This window comes from Natator depressus, chromosome 4 (assembly GCF_965152275.1).
Source record: "Natator depressus isolate rNatDep1 chromosome 4, rNatDep2.hap1, whole genome shotgun sequence".
Taxonomy (NCBI): Eukaryota; Metazoa; Chordata; order Testudines; family Cheloniidae; genus Natator; species Natator depressus.
Window position 1 is genome coordinate 80,984,119 of NC_134237.1, and position 18,892 is coordinate 81,003,010.

Below are 18,892 nucleotides of genomic sequence, written 5' to 3' on the forward strand. Positions count from 1 at the left end.
GTTTGTGTTAATGCACTGGACTGGGACTCTGGAGAAATGTATTCAATTTCTAGCTTTGCCATAGACTTCCTTGGGCAAGACTTCCTTTGGCAAGTCATAGTCTTCTTTTGCAATGGACTTCCTTGAGCAAGTCACATAACCTATTTGTGTGTTGGATCCCCATCTGTAAAAGGGGGATAAAAATATTTCCTTTATACTCTTTCATTTGTCCTTTCTATTTAAGTTGCAAGATTCCTGTGTCTGTACAGTACTTATAACAATCTCGACTGAGACCCCTTTGTGCTACTATGATCAAAATAATAAATAAGTGCAAAACATACTTGCTTTGTCACAGTAGCAAAACTAACACTACGGTGAACTCATGATCAATTACATGATTACAGAAGTTCTGGTTTTGGCCTATTCAAATTGATTTTTCCCCCCCCCCCACAGATTTCTTTAAACAAATAGTAGACAAATTTGAAGAATACAGGAATCTACCACTGCTAAAAATTTGGATAGGACCATTGCCTTTTGTGATTTTATATCATCCAGATGCTGTAGAGGTGAGTGTTTGTATCTCAGGTTTAATAGATTTGTTTGTACAAGTCATACAATTTATGACAGTTATTCCCTAATTTGAAATTTTGTGTTGTTTCATCTCCAGAGTTTATAGTGAACATTGAAAATGGCTGGTCATGAAGCACAGATGCCAGTCACCAAACTTCTTGTTAGTTATACAGCTTAGGCTTCATGCTAGTCTCCCCCTCCTCCCTGCCTGCCCTCCCTCCCTACTTTTGTGCAGGTGCTTTATAACTCTAGGCACTCAGGGGAGCACAGGGACTGCGTGCCAGATGCTCCTCCCAGTGGTATGCTGCCTGAGCTAAAGGAATGACACAAATCACTCCCTGTCAGTCCAACTGAGACACAGTACGCCTGGTGTTCTCACTGCAGGGGTGCGAGTACCATCCCCTTTACTATGGCAGTGTGCAAATAGTGCAGTCTAGCCCTGAATGGTTTGTAGTCTGCTTGGAGATAAATGCAAAATTTCTTGTTCTGTGTCTTTCCATTGATTAACAATACTTCTGTGATTCTCAACTAAGTGAGAGGAAATGTTTATCCAGGTTTTGGACTGTGGAAAACCTTGAACTTCACTTTGTATGATCAACTTAAGAGGTTCTGAATGCAGATACTGTGTTAATGATCTGATTTAAAACATCAGTGTTGTGCTATTATCTTCGAGGCACAGTTGTGTTTTATAAGCAAGTGAGATATGGGTGAGATACATTTTATTGGTTTCAGAGTAACAGCCGTGTTAGTCTGTATTCGCAAAAAGAAAAGGAGGACTTGTGGCACCTTAGAGACTAACCAATTTATTTGAGCATAAGCTTTCGTGAGCTACAGCTCACTTCATCGGATGCATACTGTGAAAAGTATAGAAGATCTTTTATACACACAAAGCATGAAAAAATGGGTGTTTACCACTACAAAAGGTTTTCTCTCCCCCCACCCCACTTTCCTGCTGGTAATAGCTTATCTAAAGTGATCACTCTCCTTACAATGTGTATGATAATCAAGTTGGGCCATTTCCAGCACAAATCCAGGGTTTAACAAGAACGTCTGAGGAGGAGGACGGGGGGAGGGGGGATAGGAAAAAACAAGGGGAAATAGGTTACTTGCATAATGACTTAGCCACTCCCAGTCTCTATTCAAGCCTAAGTTAATTGTATCCAATTTGCAAATGAATTCCAATTCAGCAGTCTCTTGGTGGAGTCTGGTTTTGAAGGTTTTTTGTTGTAATATCGCAACTTTCATGTCTGTAATCGCGTGACCAGAGAGATTGAAGTGTTCTCCGACTGGTTTATGAAAGTTATAATTCTTGACAGCTGATTTGTGTCCATTTATTCTTTTACGTAGAGACTGTCCAGTTTGACCAGTGTACATGGCAGAGGGGCATTGCTGGCACATGATGGCATATATCACATTGGTGGACGTGCAGGTGAACGAGCCTCTGATAGTGTGGCTGATGTTATTAGGCCCTGTGATGGTGTCCCCTGAATAGATATGTGGGCACAGTTGGCAACGGGCTTTGTTGCAAGGCTAGGTTCCTGGGTTAGTGGTTCTGTTTGTGGTATGTGGTTGCTGGTGAGTATTTGCTTCAGGTTGGGGGGCTGTCTGTAGGCAAGGACTGGCCTGTCTCCCAAGATTTGTGAGAGTATTGGGTCATCCTTCAGGATAGGTTGTAGATCCTTAATAATGCATTGGAGGGGTTTTAGTTGGGGGCTGAAGGTTATGGCTAGTGGCGTTCTGTTATTTTCTTTGTTAGGCCTGTCCTGTAGTAGGTGACTTCTGGGAACTCTTCTGGCTCTATCAATCTGTTTCTTCACTTCCACAGGTGGGTATTGTAGTTGTAAGAATGCTTGATAGAGATCTTGTGGGTGTTTGTCTCTGTCTGAGGGGTTGGAGCAAATGCGGTTGTATCGCAGAGCTTGGCTGTAGACAATGGATCGTGTGGTGTGGTCAGGGTGAAAGCTGGAGGCATGTAGGTAGGAATAGCGGTCAGTAGGTTTCCGGTATAGGGTGGTGGTTATGTGACCATCGTTTATTAGCACTGTAGTGTCCAGGAAGTGGATCTCTTGTGTGGACTGGACCAGGCTGAGGTTGATGGTGGGATGGAAATTGTTGAAATCATGGTGGAATTCGTCAAGGGCTTCTTTTCCATGGGTCCAGATGATGAAGATGTCATCAATATAGCGCAAGTAGAGTAGGGGCGTTAGGGGACGAGAGCTGAGGAAGCGTTTTTCTAAGTCAGCCATAAAAATGTTGGCATACTGTGGGGCCATGCGGGTACCCATAGCAGTGCCGCTGATTTGAAGGTATACATTGTCCCCAAATGTAAAATAGTTCTGGGTAAGGACAAAGTCACAAAGTTCAGCCACCAGGTTAGCCGTGACATTATCGGGGATAGTGTTCTTGACGGCTTGTAGTCCATCTTTGTGTGGAATGTTGGTGTAGAGGGCTTCTACATCCATAGTGGCCAGGATGGTGTTATCAGGAAGATCACCGTTGGATTGTAGTTTCCTCAGGAAGTCAATGGTGTCTCAAAGGTCTAGCGAGAGACTGTTGAATTGGAATTCATTTGCAAACTGGATACAATTAACTTAGGCTTGAATAGAGACTGGGAGTGGCTAAGTCATTATGCAAGGTAACCTATTTCCCCTTGTATTTTCCAACACCCCCGCCCCCCCAGACGTTCTTGTTAAACCCTGGATTTGTGCTGGAAATGGCCCACCTTGATTATCATACACATTGTAAGGAGAGTGATCACTTTAGATAAGCTATTACCAGCAGGAGAGTGGGTGGGTGTGTGTGTGTTTGGGGGGGGGGGGGAGAAAACCTGGATTTGTGCTGGAAATGGCCCAACTTGATTATCATACACATTAAATCAGTAGATCATTAACACAGTATCTGCATTCAGAACCTCTTAAGTTGATCATGCAAAGTGAAGTTCAAGGTTTTCCACAGTCCAAAACCTGGATAAACATTTCCTCTCACTTAGTTGAGAATCACAGAAGTATTGTTAATCAACGTAAAGACACAGAACAAGAAATTTTGCATTTATCTCCAAGCAAACTACAAACCATTCAGGGCTAGACTGCACTATTTGCACACTGCCATAATAAAAGGGATGGAATTATTTTATAGGCATTATTTTATAAAGGAGAATGCATTATTTAGAGTAGCCTTAAGGCAGCTTTGTTGTTCAGGTACTCTTCTGCCACTGATTATCAGGACACTTGTTTATGTATTTCAGTGTATAAAATCTGCCCACTACCATCAGCCTCTAGGTGTGTATATAATTCAATCTTTAAATATATGTCCAAGAAATTCAGGTTGACTCAGCGTCTAGGAGCCCCTTCTACCGTATGTCGTGGACTGGAGTAAATCTGCCTCTTTAGTTTGCTCGCCCATTCCTCCTGACCCCATGGAAATGTCTCTGGGGATATATCAGTTCTATGGAGCTAAGAGGGGTAGTTAAATGAGGTGCTGGGAGAGCCCCTGGAAGCACAGCACCAGTTTATACCTGCAGAATTCCTATAAAAATCTACTAGCCCAACTAAAAATCCAGGAGGCTGACAAAATGACTTATCTTACTGTTAATAAGAGTCTGTGTTTATGTCCACCACCCTTTCTCAAGAAAACTACCCATTTTTTGCCTCTGAAAAGACTCTTCTTCATAAACATGTGGTTCTCGCTCTCAGCCCCGCTCCGGAGACTGACCTCCTTTGTCTTGGGAAGATGTCGCTGCCTTGGTGTAAACCATCCAACCAGAAATCAAGTTATTTTCACAAGACGAAGGGCTGGAAACCCAACTTTAAAAATGAAAGCTTAGATTCTGCACAAGATGGTGTCGTTCCCCAAAAAAGACTCCTACTCTAGTTGGGCAAAGTTTGTAGATATATTACATAAATAATTATATTCTGTGTCTCGTGTTTAATATTACTGTTAGGAAGATGTACTTTTACCAGTCACATGAGAGAGACAGAACCTCTGTTGCAGTTCAGGTTGTCAGTCCAGATATCCAGCTTCTCTCTGGCCTGGGAGATATTGCAATATATTAAAAAGGAATGTCGCATTCAGACTATTGACTATTACAATCCATTGGAACATTTTCCTGGTCTTACAGTCAAAGTGATGTATTTTTATTGTGATAAATATTTCCTTGTTAATGACCTCTCATGTACCTCCAGGGTTTGTAAAGTTGACTGAGCCATATAAAGCAATCTCTGATTGTAAATGAGTGTGCAAGTATATAGGAGAGCAGTCATAGCTTTGAATATATTTTGCAAGTGCCCTCCTCCTAAAAAATAGGATGAGTATACAGTGTTACCAACGTCTTCTTTTAAAGAGATATTTCCCCTCTGTCTTTTCTCCTGCTGGTAGGTTGTTCTGAACAGTTCAAAGCACATAGAAAAATCTTTTCTGTACAAATTTCTACATCCATGGCTTGGCACAGGACTTCTGACAAGGTATAGTAATATATAAATAGAGTCATGTACCTTTAAAGTTATGCAAAGTTTAATTCTAAGATATTATGTATATTTACTGCCTGAAGACTAGAATGTGTTATATTTTATTTGCTAATAGGCAGAATAAAAGGCATAATTAGAGTCTGAATATTAGAATCTAAAGTACAGATGCCAAAGAGCAGCTTTAGGCCCACGTATCGCCTGCAGGGCCATAAAATGGGGTCCTCCTGCCACCATCTGGAGTCTAGAAGGGATCCGTTCTTGAAAGGATCGTGTGATGTGAGGAATGTGAATGGGACTTTAGAGCAAATGATGTCGCAAGACCTCACTTGGATGCACTGAGCTCGAGTTTTCATAATCGTTAGAAACAACTTTTAATTTTTCAGCAAAAGAATATCAGTCAGTTATAATCCAGCAATATCAAATATTGTCCCCACACAAATGACACAAGTAGTCTTTTTGATCTAGCCCTCAGCTGTCCTCAGACTCAGCTTCATGAACTTCAAGGTGAGCCATGTGCAAGGGCACCCACTCTAGGCTCCCAACTCCTCACCCATCACCTTTTCGTGTCTCTCTCCCTCCTGATGGAGTTTTTCTAGGCTGCACGGTTCCCTGCCTATAGTGTGATATTCCCAGCAAGCCAGACTGCCTGAACAGGCCAGTGTCTGTGTTTTGCTTTTTCTCCAAAGGCTATAGACAGTTAAATTGCACACAGTTATAAGTTACCACACAGCTCTTTCTAAGCAAGCACATTTATTTTTAAGGTGAAAGGATTACAGGGAAAACATATAAAAAACAATAAAAGAATCTACACATGTGCTGAAAAGCTTACCAAAGATGACCCCCGCCCCCAACCACTCCCTACTCCAGCAGGGACTTTGGTAGGAGTCAGTCCTTCCAACCCCACCAAAGGGTTTTTCTGTAGTTACAGGTTCATTCAGCTTTTGCTCAGAACAAGCACACCGATGCATAGGTTCATCTTTCCTTTACACAGCTTGGTCCTTTGATCTCGGAATTCTGGAATCAGCTGATGATTGTGCTGTCCTTAGGGTGCAGTTGCATAACCATAGGTGGGGTAGCGGTGGGTGTGAAATTTGCATTCACCTCCCCCTAGATTTTTCCCAGGAAATCCATTTCACTGGTATTATCCCAAAAATCCATTTTGGTCTGCTACTTTGTTCAATATAGTCATTTGATCTTCCAGGCCCACAACCATTCATTTAATGCAATGTACCCCAAACATATGTTAAACTTAATTCCCAAGGATATTGCGGGAAATTGCCATATCTGTCACACTTGGGTTAAAGTAAAGTATTTCAGTTCCCAGGAGACGAAACTGTGGTGTGCTACGGGCAGAGAACAAGAAAGACTAAGGTGCTACCAATACCCAAGGCCCTTGCAATGGCAGGGAATTGATTAGGTAAACTACACGCAGATGATCTTGGCTGGTAATCCACACACTGTGCTACTGAGGATGGCAAAAAATGGCCAAGTACCCTTCCCATCTGACTTGCTGATTCTTTCCTGACCCCAAATTGGGTGATCAATTTGACCCTGAGCCTGTGTGCAAGACACACCAGGCATTCTCTGAGAGAGAGGATTTTCTGTACCATTCAGAGCAGTGGTCCACCCTGTCTGGTGTCCTGTCTCCAGTAGTGGCCAATCCTTGATGTTTCAGAGAAAGGTGAACCCCTGAGGTTAAAGTAAGTCAGTACGGTATGGTACTGCGTACATAGCTAACCGTACCAGCAGGGGACAGCTTCCCCAGGCTGGCAATTTAAAAGGGCCCTGGGCTCTGGGCAGCGGCCAGATCCCCCGGTCCTTTAAATCTCTGCCAAAGCCCTGCTGCCGGAACCCTGGAGTAGCGGCCGTGAGCCCTGGGGCTCTGGTGGTGATTTAAAAGGGCCAGGGGCTCTGCTGTGGTAGCAGCGGCTGGGAACCTCGGGCCCTTTAAATCTCCACTGTGATTTAAAGGGCCTGGGGATTTAACAGCCCCGCCCCTTCCAGTTGAGGCCCCGGCCCTGAGTACCAGTAAGTCCCTTTAGTTACTTTCACCCCGGGTGAACCCACACAAGAAATTTGGCCAATTGTGCATTGTGGAAAAAATTCCTCCCTGATGCTTACAGGTGACTGGCTGAAACCCTGAAGAATGAGATTTGATGATAATCATTGTCTTAATACAGAGCTGTAAGTGTAAATGAGTGTGCTGAGGGCAATGCAGACACACCTACTTCTCCCTATGGCCCATGAAAAAAGGGACGAAGGGGGGAATTAATAAATTCACAGACTCTGAGCCCAAAGAGCCCACAATGACCATCCAGCCTGAAGGTGGATTAAAGCATATTTTTTAGAGAGCTATATAATCTCATTTTAAAGACTCTAGGCAACGATGAGCCTTCCACCTACGTTGGTAAATTGTTCCAAAGTCTGATTACCCCCACGGCTAGGAAATGGCAACTTATTTCAAGGTTGAATTTGTCTAACTTCCAGCTGTTGGATTGTGTTCTGCCTTTGTCAGAGGTGAAAGTAAGCCGGTAAGGTACGGCGTACCTGCAAGAGCTTTGCACAGCCGACTGTACCAGTAGGGGGCAGCTGCTCCAGGCCAGCAATTTAAAAGGGCCCTAGGCTCCGGGCAGCAGCCGGAGGCCCGAGCACTTTAAATTGCTGCCAGAGCCCCGCTGCCAGAGCCTTGGGGTAGCGGCAGCAGCTGGAAGACCTAAGGCTCCGGCAGCGATTTAAAGGACCTGGGGCTCTCCGCAGCGGCAGGTACAAAATAACAGCAGGTTAATTTGATGAGACCTACCTTCTATGAAACCATGTTGACTGGCATTAATTATATTTGTAGCCTCTAATTCTTTTTTAATAAGAGTCCCAAATTAACTATTCCATCATTTTATTTGGGATCAGCATCAGGCCATCCAGTGTATAGTTCCACGGGTCATCCCTGTTTCCCTTTCTAAATACTAGAACTACATTGGCAATGCTCTCATCCTTTGGCATTTCCTCCGTTTTCTGAGATTTGTTAAAAATTAACATTAGTGATTGAGAGAGATCCTCAGCTAGTTCCTTTAAGGCTCTTGGGTGTAAGTTATCTGTGGATTTGGAAATGTTTAATTTAAGCAGATGCTGTGTGCCAGGGAAGACTAGGCTCACAGGCCCCCTGCTGGAGGCCTCAGGGTCCTGCCACACCTCGTCCCAGAGAGGAGCAGAAGAGAAGTACTCCAAGCAGCCTAGGAGTGATTGCAAGGAAGGCAGCCAATCAGAGAGACTGCTGGAGCAGCCGATCAGGGGCCAGAAGGGCAATATAAAAAGGAGCAAGAGGCCCAGAGCAGTCAGCTGCTGGGTGGAGCTGGAAGGGAGAGGACCAGGTTACTGGCTGTCTGAAAGAACAGCAGGACAACGGACAGCTCAGTTTGGGCAGTGACTGGGGGAGCTAAGAAGGAGCTCCTGGCTAGTTGCTGGGACTGAGTCTGGGGAGGGCTGCAGGGGCACGTACCGATACCAGGGCCGAGACTACTTAGAGACTGAGCTCGGGGAGGGATAGAGAGACAGGCCTCTGGTGGACTGTATATCCTGGAAAGGGTCTGTTCTGATTGACATATAGACAGTGTGGGTGACTCAGCCAGAGGGCTGAATTACTGAAAAACCACCCGAGGAACCACCAGCAGAGGCCACCAGAACTGAAAGACTGTAGACACATCCAACCAGAAGGGGTGCTCGTGAGAGGTGAGTGTCACTTCCTCACATCCTCCTTTGTTATAGACGTTGACCTTTCTGTTCCATCCACAATATTGTGTGTAATGGGTTCAGGCTGCTGCATGGTTCCAAACACAGAACAGAAATATCTGTTGAACATTTCTCCCTTTTCTGCATCAGTATTTACAATTAAATCATTTACATCTAGCAATGTTCTGCTACCTGACATAGGGTGGTTTTGCTCCTGATATGTTTAAAAAATACCTTATTATTGTCTCTAACCCATTTGGACATTGATATTTCATATATTTCTTTATCTTCGTATATCAGTTGCCTACATTTTTAACTTGTATTCATTGCCATTTACTTCCCCTTCCTTCCATCCTTTAAATATTTGTGTGTGTGTTTTATCGCTACTTCTACTTGCCTCTCATGTATCACTTCTAATTTGTTGATCTCAAAGAGCCTTTAAAAGAAGGGTAAATATTATTCTCATTTTACATTTTGGGAAACTGAGGTACAGAAAGGTGAAGTGACTTTCCCAAGTTCATCTAGCAGAACAGCGGCACAAAACCCCAGGTCTTTTGACTCCTATTCTAGTACCTGATCGGCTGGACCACACTGCCCCTCAGCAGGGCTACCAAGCAGCTTAGATGCAGAGCAAGTGGCACAATAAACATAGCTCATTTTCAAACCCTGGGGCTCAAAAGAAGGAGAATAGTGCACATCTTGAGCACCACTATGTGGGGGAATGGAGCAGGAAAATCCTTCTCCACCCTTCAAAGCTGCAGAGCAGCTCCTTAGCCACCACTGTAACATTGCATTCATTATTAGGGCCTTTTGTACTTGTAGGAATCTAGACCTAAATTCTGCACAAGGTATCTGAATTCAGCACTTAACTCCCTTTGTGAAGCACACCCTGAGCGCCTTGCCAGTTATCTGATTCAGAATTATTAAATTCTGCCTTCATTTATGTTCTTAGAACTTTAAGTGCAGCTGCTGGGGTGTAATGAAAAGCAAGCTTGCAGACAGAATCTGACTCACAGCCAGCTTGGATTTATGTGCTATATCAAAGGTGGTGTGTTTATGTATTTATCAATTATACACACTTATACCTCTGCTGAAGGGACAGTCTGTTGTTATTATGAATCATGATTATTAGGGTAATGCCTTGGGCCCCTTTGTGCTAGGCACCATACACATTCACAGCAGTAGATACACCCTTCCGTGAAGAGCTTACAGTATAAGTAGACAAGACAGACACAGGGTGAGGGAAAGGGATATGACCCACAAGCAAAGTGAATAATGTGTAAGCACAGATGTCGTACTAGTGTGATGATTTTTTCTGAAGGGGGCTAAGAGGAGATTCACACAACAGAAAAGGCAGGAAAGGAGAGTGATGAGAGGGACAGAGCAGATGAGAAGCAGGACGGGAGGAAGGTATATGGGGAAGGTTAGATGTGGAGGGAGGCTGAGGAGTAGAGATGTTGGCTGTTTGCTCCAGTCCCTTCCCCGAGTCAGCACAAGGCAGAGAAAGTCCAGTCAAAGCTGTGGAAAATATTATTAGTGTTCCTGGGTGCCTGCTTCAGTTGCTTCCACTGCTGCTCTGCTGGCTTCAGTCTCTGGCTGGCTCCTCTGCTGTTTTTTTGCCCCAGTGGACATGTGCCTGGGAAGGGAAGGCACCTAATGTCCACCGGGGATGTCTCCCCTGTACAGTGCTGGGGATACCATTCATGAGGGAGGGGTGGCCCTGGCTGGGCCCCACTTTACTCCTCCCCCAGTGCAATAGTACCTACTTATGCTGTTCTGGAAGCACAAGTGTAATGTAGGTATCTGCCATTTCAGATCTTTTGTAAATATTTTAGTGATTATTTCCCCCATAATTTTTTGCTGATTAGAGACTCAGAATGAACTAACACTGTGGCTGGATCTCAGCAATAGACAATAGGAGGGTCAGTTCAAGGAAATGCTCAGTTTGGGGACATTTAAAAACAAGCGATTTAGGGGTGGGGGGTTTGTGAGCTCCCCTGCTCAAAACAGGAAGATGCTGTGTTCCCTGCTGAAACCGTCTGAGACACAGGCTAGGTCTCCTCTTAAGATTGCAGTAGGGATTCAGCATAAGGAGCAGACAGGCTAGAGTAACTAAGAGGAGAAGGCCCACTGCCTCCTTTGGCCAGCCTGTGTTGTGATGGTGCAAGATCAAGCACATCCATACTTTAAAGACTAGCAGTAATTGGGAGAGGGGCCTGGAGAAGCATCAGTGGCACCCCAGGAGAGGGGAGGTGAAGTAGATTTGGCCCACCCAGAATGAGCCAGATGGCTTGGGAGGCTGGGATCAAGCACCCTGAAAGAGGTTCATGGGAGGAACGAAACTAGTTGGTCTCACTGCAATAGAAACAGCTCCCTGCAGCGGGGAGGGATCACAGAAACATATACTTGGGCAGTTTCTGACCCATCACCTTAACAGCTCTGTGGGAGATGAATCCTATTCTCTGAGAAACGTTTGGTAGATGATAATGACGTAAAAAATTGGACATCAGGCTATAACTATCCCTAAACCTCACTTTTCTACATAGTGGGAAAAATGAGGGCAGCCACCATTTACGATTATCAGTGAAGATGGGCTTAGCCGGAGCTGGGATGCTAAATATTTAACAAGGGACTTTTTATTTACCCTTATCCTCATCCCCTTACACCCCAAGTGCCTTCTCAATGTCAGCCCTTGCCTTAGAGTAATTTTGTTCACCGTATTTATCTTGCAGCAGCTGTAGTTAGCACCAAGCCGTTAGTAGCACTGTATGATTAGAAGTTTTTTTAGCAAAATGCACTTCCATTTTTCCCCTAATGGTGAGTGGTGCTGGCTGCAACTACCGACATTAATTTGTGTATGAAAAATGTTACTAGTCATTACAGCCACTCTTTAGTGTCATCAATGAAGATGGACTGACAAAGACTACATTGTCCACTGACAACATTTGAAAAGATTAGCTCTAAGAATCTATCTACCAGTTGTAGCTACTCTAGTGCCAGGAATTGTATGTTCACTGAGCACTTCCACAAGCAATTAATTGTTTCCTTTTTGGTGAGGTTTTTTATACTTAATTTCCAACTCTTTATTTTGTAGCACTGGAGATAAGTGGCGTTCCAGAAGGAAAATGATAACTCCCACGTTCCACTTCACAATCTTAGCTGATTTTCTAGAAGTTATGAACGAACAAGCCAATATTTTGATTGATAAACTTGAAAAGCACGTTGACAAAGAGCCCTTTGATTGCTTTCTAGACATCACTCTCTGTGCCCTGGATATAATCTGTGGTAAGTCCTGGTGATGATTCAACAGTTGCTATAAAAGTCCTGTAAATGATGAGGAGACTACAGCTGTCCACAATGCTACAGTTTCATTTGTTGTGATAATTGACAAAAAAGCCCTGCTGGTTTTGTACCACTGTTTTTGTATTATCAACACTGAACACATCTTTTCTGTTTTAATTATGTTGTGTCTATCTGAACAATCAAACATTGTGTTATGGGGTACAACAGGGACATGGAATCTAAACTGAGGGAGAGTTAAAGGAACAGGACTAGACTCAAAGAGAGTACATATTCTAAAAAAAGAGAAATGCCATGAGATGAGGATGTAAATGACTGCAATGCTTTCATGCAACTCCTGGCCGTATGTTGTCAATGTACTTTGGGCTTTCCACCCCACTAATGTACTCTTCAAAAATTTCTCTTTTCTCTTCCTAGAAACTGCAATGGGCAAGAATGTTGGTGCGCAGAACAATAGGGATTCTGAATATGTCCGTGCTATTTATAAGTAAGTGTAGATCTTTCATGTCTGTCTTATAGTTTTGTTGGTGCAGGATTGAGAACGCCAATGCCAGCTGTAGCACCTCAAAGCTTACTGAAAGCAAAATCTGGTAGGACAACCAGGCCTGCACAAGAGCAACAGTTCACCCAAGCACAAGGCCCGCTGATGTGCAAGTTAGGTCCTGCATTGCCCATGTGTGAGGATGGGGGAGTGTATATGGAGGTAGAGTGGCAGGACGATGGTAGAACCTATGCAAGCTGTATGTGCACAGAGGAGACCTCTGTATTGGCCCCGCAAGGCCAGCTGCTATAACGGTGTGAACAGGTTGCAGTTGCAAATCAGCCCTTCCATAGCTAACATTGACTGGACTAGTCACCACAGCTCCTTTCAGTCTTCTTTATGGGTGGCGTGAGGACTCTGAATCTATATAGGACATTGGGCCCAACTCGCTGTTGATTTGCACCTGTATAGGCATTTACACAGTGCAGAGTGAGTACGAAATGGTGTCTGGTTTGAATGATGATGTTTTGCACTCGTCGTGCGTTAGTGTAAAAGACTACAGGAGGTGCAACACAACAATGAAGTGAGAATAAATTAGTCACACCACAGCAGCATAAAGGGACCTTACAGTGGGTGTAACTGTAATTTATTCTAATTCAAAAGCCCCTTTTTATTGCCACAGCAGTATAAAGGCACCTTATTGACCATAAGAATCAGACCATATGGGTCTACGTTAGACTATATTAGAACAAGCATTGCATTGGTTATACAATGATTTGTTTTGTGACTGATCCTTTTGCAAATGCAGATTAATGTTGTGGACTTCAGTAGAGTTATTCCAGATTTACATTAGTGTGACCAAGAGAAAAAGTTGACCCTAGGTTTTTTTTTCATAGTGACAAACTTCTTGAATTAATACTGCTTTTGTATGGGAAAATAGATTTCACTGGACAGAAGCATTTCTATAAATAAAAATGTGAAAAGTATTATAGCTGGGAGTGAGCATTATAATGAATTAAAAGTGGATTGAGGGCATCTCTAAAGATTAGACCAAATGGTTTGTGTCTGCAACATCAAGCAGTGCTTTCATCATCCTGTCCAGGACCAGGAAATTTAGACCCTATTAGGCTCTTGTAGTCATGTTGTGAATATGTTTTCAGAAATAAATATTACAATGCTATTTTTGTTACCCTAGGATGAGTGACCTCATTCATCATAGACAGAAGTCTCCTTGGCTTTGGTCTAACTTGATGTACCCTATGTTCCAGGAAGGAAGGGAACATACTAGAAGCCTCAAGATCCTTCACAGTTTTACTGACAGTGTAACCTGTTATTCCTTTTTCTATTGTGTTCCCATTAATGGAGAGAAATAATGTAGTAAATATAGAGATTCCAGGTTGTGAATGTGGTGACAGGGAATCGGTCACTGGGAACATCACCTTATCTGTGGTACATATATAATAGGAGAACTGAATATTTATGGTATTCAGTCCCTAAAGAAATCCTCTGAAGAGGAGAGAGAATGTGACTTAGAACTCGTTGCTTGAGTGTTGGTTTTAGTCAATGGGTCACCCTCACATGGTAATAGTATGACTTAGTTGTAATTGGTGGTAAAAAAAAAAATCACACAGAATCATCCTAATTCCTTTCACGTACAATGTTCTCAACATTTTAAAATAATTGGTGCACTTCACCCTAAGGCTTGTAACAGCTAAAATATTTGAAAACGGCATTCTGCTTTGTTCTGGTGCTTTGTCCAGTACTTAAAGATTTCAGTTCAGATCTGAATTTTGAGAAAATGATAGAAATTTGGACTTCATGGAATACTTAAAAATAAAAACCCCAATGAATACACTTCAGCAAGGAAAAAATACGTGGAGATGACCTCCTTTTTATAAAAGTCCACTATTTTCTCTTAATTTTAAATCCATAGAAGTAACATCTGATTTTAATTAATTTTCTCCAGCTACAATGGTGTGCTTAACATGGATTACCATTCAAATCCTGTCTTTCTTTCTATAACAACTTGATGCTGATTAGCATTTTGTGTGATGTACTATCGCTATACAGTATTATAATATTGCTTACTAGAGACACGGTGTTGAAGACTCAGAAATGAAGGACAATCAAAGCAAAGAGCCAGCATGGATTTAAAAACTCAGATTCTACATGATTCACAACCCTGACCTGTGCAAACTCAGTGTACAATAGGAAAACAAATACGGAGGGGGTGGGTATAGATGTCGCTTCCTATCACCAACCAGTGCATAGTATGTAGTCAGAGGTAGAATCGGTTTTTAAATATCTGGGGTAAAAGTTATTTTAAAGTACGTGTGCAGTGGCCACACACTTAGACTGTGGAATCTAAATTGTGGAAAAAATAATATATTGATTTATTTATATCTAAGGTTATTGAAGAAAAAGCCCGTGAAATAAAGAACCATACACAACAGAAAGATGACTTTGATGACAACTGTGAACAAAGTGGGCCCAGAAGGAGAAGGGCTTTTCTTGATATGCTTCTCAATGCAACTGATGATGAAGGGAACAAACTGAGCTACATGGATATTCGAGAAGAAGTGGATACTTTCATGTTTGAGGTACTCCAACTAAACTGAATGGTCCCAGTCTCTTCCCACAATGAATCTCTTTATACTTCTAATCGCTTTTGTCAGCTGTCTTTGGATCCTTTCCATAACGCTTAGATCCGTTGTGACACAGGATGACTGGAAAAGATCACACTGGGTCAGGTTCCCTGCTGTACTGCTCCAGTTTTCTGATGATGTAACTCTGTACTCCCAGAGGCAGTGGAATTAATTGTACTGTGGTTGCTATTACTCTATGGCATAAAATAAAATTAAACTTCGTGTACTAAAATCTGTTGCTAGTGAACGTTATCTTGTTTTCTTTAGCATATAGTACCTGAATGGATGAGTTTTATGTTTGTAATATATAATCTTAGCAAAATTAAATTTCTTTGCCTTCTTCTGGTAATTGATGGTAATACTGTATATTTTATCATGGGATAGTAAAGATAGTGAGTAACTAAAAAGTCAGGTATACTTACATTTCATTGTAAAGTGGTGAAGAAGGGCAAATGCCCTTCCAACAGTTGACTGAGGAAAAAAATAGTGAATTTAAGATTGCTATATAATGTTTAAATTATTGTGGCTGTCCAGAGCAATTTAGTGGGTCAACAAGTTTATGTCTACAAGGAAGCAACGGCAAACCTGTTCCTCATAGAGACTGAATGTGGAGGAAGACCCTTCACCCAGCCAACATAGAAAAGCTAAGTAATAGAAGAGGGATGGCAAAGGGACTTCTGCTTATTAATTATTATGATTTGTTTTAGCTTTTTTCTTATCTTAGTCTCCATCCATCCTATTACATAACTGGTTATTTTTTGTTATGTCTTGGGTGCCAAATTGTTACATGGATTCATATAGTCTTACCTTTTCTTCTGTATCTGTACAGTTAGGCTACACCACTATAATATCCCTAATTATTTGTATATATTTATCTTCATATGCATGAGGATAATGCCGATCTGAACTTCTGAATAAATCTGTACCTCTAGGGGCATGATACAACAGCTGCTGCTATGAACTGGGTCATCTACTTACTTGGATGCCATCCTGAAGCCCAGAAGAAAGTTCACAGAGAATTGGATGAAGTGTTTGGTAAGTTTCTACTCTTTCCTTGGATGTGGGTGTAAGTTTGCATGGTACAGTATATGGTTGATATATTAATTTCTGTGTAGAGGTTTAGAAAGGCAAACCACTCTACTGCCGCTGTATGTGCTGTAACTCTTCTGTGGAGAAAGAGATGTCACTAGGAGTTGGTTTGATGCTAAGGGAGTTGTGACAGACTTCAGTACTGACATTGTAAGCTTTTTGGGCAAGAACCATCTCTTCTATATTTGTACAGTGCCTAGCACAATGGGGTCCTAGTCCATGACTGGGGCTCTTTGATGCTACCTCAATACAAACAATAAATAACAATAGTTTACGGACATCGCAAGAATGAAAATTGAGATAAATGATTCAAATCCGTAAGCACAGTGGTGCAGTTGTAGTTTTGTCATCGTTTAAGATAGCTGTGAGCCTCTTCAGCTAGCTTGTGTTTAGTCTGATTAGGACAGTTGTTTCTCACACCCCTGTTGTGATTCTGATCAGGGAACTCTGACCGGCCAGTCACAATGGATGACTTGAAGAAGCTCCGATATCTTGAGTGTGTTGTTAAAGAAGCCCTTCGTCTCTTCCCTTCTGTTCCATTTTTTGCCCGCACCACAAGTGAAGATTGCCATATTAGTAAGTAGTTCTCAGCCTTTTGTATGTATTCATCATTTTAGGTATGATAAATATCTGCTCCGTCAAGATGGTGCACAAGTCAAGAATTGGTTTTGAGCTTTGTATCCATTTCGAGAAAGCCACTTACTTCACTGGCATGTTGATACTGTTTTTGCAGGCGGATTTAAGATACCAAAGGCAACAGAGGTAATCGTGGTTCCTTATGTGCTGCACAGACAACCGGAGATTTTCCCAGACCCAGAAGAATTCAGGCCTGAGCGATTCTTCCCTGAGAATTCTAAGGGAAGGCACCCATATGCATATGTGCCCTTCTCTGCTGGACCCAGAAACTGTATTGGTACATGATAAAGTGTAATAAGTCCCATATGTGGTTATTTTCTTACCACTTAGGTGAAGGTGCCTTTGCTGTAGTACTCACAACAGAGCCTGTGAATTTGAATGGAGATTTCAGATCTCTGTGGCTGATAACTGTAGCAAAGCAGTACCGGTATCTCACATTATCATTGTCACAACATTTCCTTTCTTCCCGTGGGGTTCTTCAGAGTCCACATTACACCCACTTTATTGTTTTCCTCCTTGTTGGGACATGCTCCATATGTAGCATTGTATCATGCTAACTTCAGTTCTGCTCAAGAGGGCTGGACACATCCTCAAGACTCCAGAACCCATCAATGACACCCTGACAACTCACTAGGGAAGAACATGAGCCACTGTCTTTCTCTTCTTTCCCTTGGGATATGTTTGCTGGCTATACAATGATCCTAACCTGCAGGCTGGAGGGGAAAATTTAAATACCCTCCTCTGTCTTCTGCACTGATTGCTGGGGTGTTCACTCAATTGCTAAACTTGTAAGCTGTTCAGGGAATGGACTGTGTCTGCAATTGTTTCTCTGAAGCACCTAACACAGCTATGGGTGTTCAAAAATAAAGAGCTTTTGGAGTATTGTATGTATTATATAGTTGTGGTGACGTCAGAGAAGCTGTCCCTCTATTGAACCTTCATCTAGAAGCACTATTCTATTATATTAACAGCCTTGAATGGGTCAAAATACTGAGAGGAAGGTAAAGTTCCATGGGTCTGATCTCATTTCATTTTCAGGATTTCATTCCATTTTATATGGGTCAGTCCCAATGACAGAATCACTGGCAATGCTCTTCTTCTGTCAGCAGTGCGAAGTTATAGTAGATATTCTCAGGAGTCCAAATATTAAGTGAAGCTAAATTAAAACCCCCCCTCAAAGATTACTTTTTTGTTCTTGATCAGATCTTCGTGTGTTGAAAGCTGATCTAATTTATTATACCCAGGCTAATTAATTATTGTTTCTAGAGCACCCAAAGAAGTCTGGACGCTTTGCAGACATAATGATTCCTGCCTAGATAGATGGCAGTCTGAATAGACAATGTACAGAGAAGGTGTTGATGGAAGGGTGAGATGCAGCAGAAAACAACTTTTTTAAATCCACACCTCTTTTGAGTTAAATCTTTGGCTAAGGGCTTGTCTACACTTGAAACGCTACAGCAGCACAGCTGCAGTGCTTCAGTGTAGACACTGTGTATGCTGACGGGAAGGATTCTCCCCTCGGTGTAGGTAATCCATGTCCCCGAGAGGCGGTAGCTAGGCAAGGAAAGAATTCTTCCTTCGACCTAGCACTGTCTACCCCGGGGGTTAGGTTGGTATAGCTGCGTCCCTCAGAGAAGTGGATTTTTCACGCCCTTGAGAGACAAAGCTATACTGATGTTAATTTCTAGTGTAGACCCAGGCGAATTGTCTGGTCTGTGACCCTTGTCACTTTGCTTAGTTCTTTTTTTATTTCTGTCTATTTTTTCGCCCCTCCTCTTTTCTTGTAAACCTTTGATCATCTGCCTAATTCCTCTCCCTCTCTACCACACCAGCACACTCCACTTTTAGGATAAAAAATAGACATAATTCTATCATTTCCCCTGTGTGTGCACATCCATTCAACCCTGAATTTGGCCCATATTGGCTTATAATCTGTGATACCAGATGCACAGTTATTCCCATGCTGCATCTTGTGGGAAACCTTTGCCGTGTAATTACAATTTCTA

At 42.5% G+C, this 18,892-nt stretch overlaps 1 protein-coding gene across 2 annotated transcripts in view; it reads left to right on the top strand.

The window, feature by feature from the left end:
• Positions 1-18,892, top strand: part of LOC141986615 (cytochrome P450 4V2-like) — a 29,249-nt gene that overhangs the window by 8,948 nt on the left and 1,409 nt on the right. The window contains exons 2-10 of one of the 2 annotated variants that reach the window (XM_074951295.1): positions 433-545; positions 4,924-5,009; positions 11,830-12,020; positions 12,453-12,522; positions 13,712-13,838; positions 14,925-15,116; positions 16,094-16,196; positions 16,692-16,826; positions 16,984-17,163. In XM_074951295.1, coding sequence (XP_074807396.1) covers positions 433-545; positions 4,924-5,009; positions 11,830-12,020; positions 12,453-12,522; positions 13,712-13,838; positions 14,925-15,116; positions 16,094-16,196; positions 16,692-16,826; positions 16,984-17,163 — 1,197 coding nt within the window. The remainder of the gene's footprint in view (positions 1-432; positions 546-4,923; positions 5,010-11,829; positions 12,021-12,452; positions 12,523-13,711; positions 13,839-14,924; positions 15,117-16,093; positions 16,197-16,691; positions 16,827-16,983; positions 17,164-18,892) is intronic. The other variant, XM_074951296.1, reaches the window with a different exon arrangement.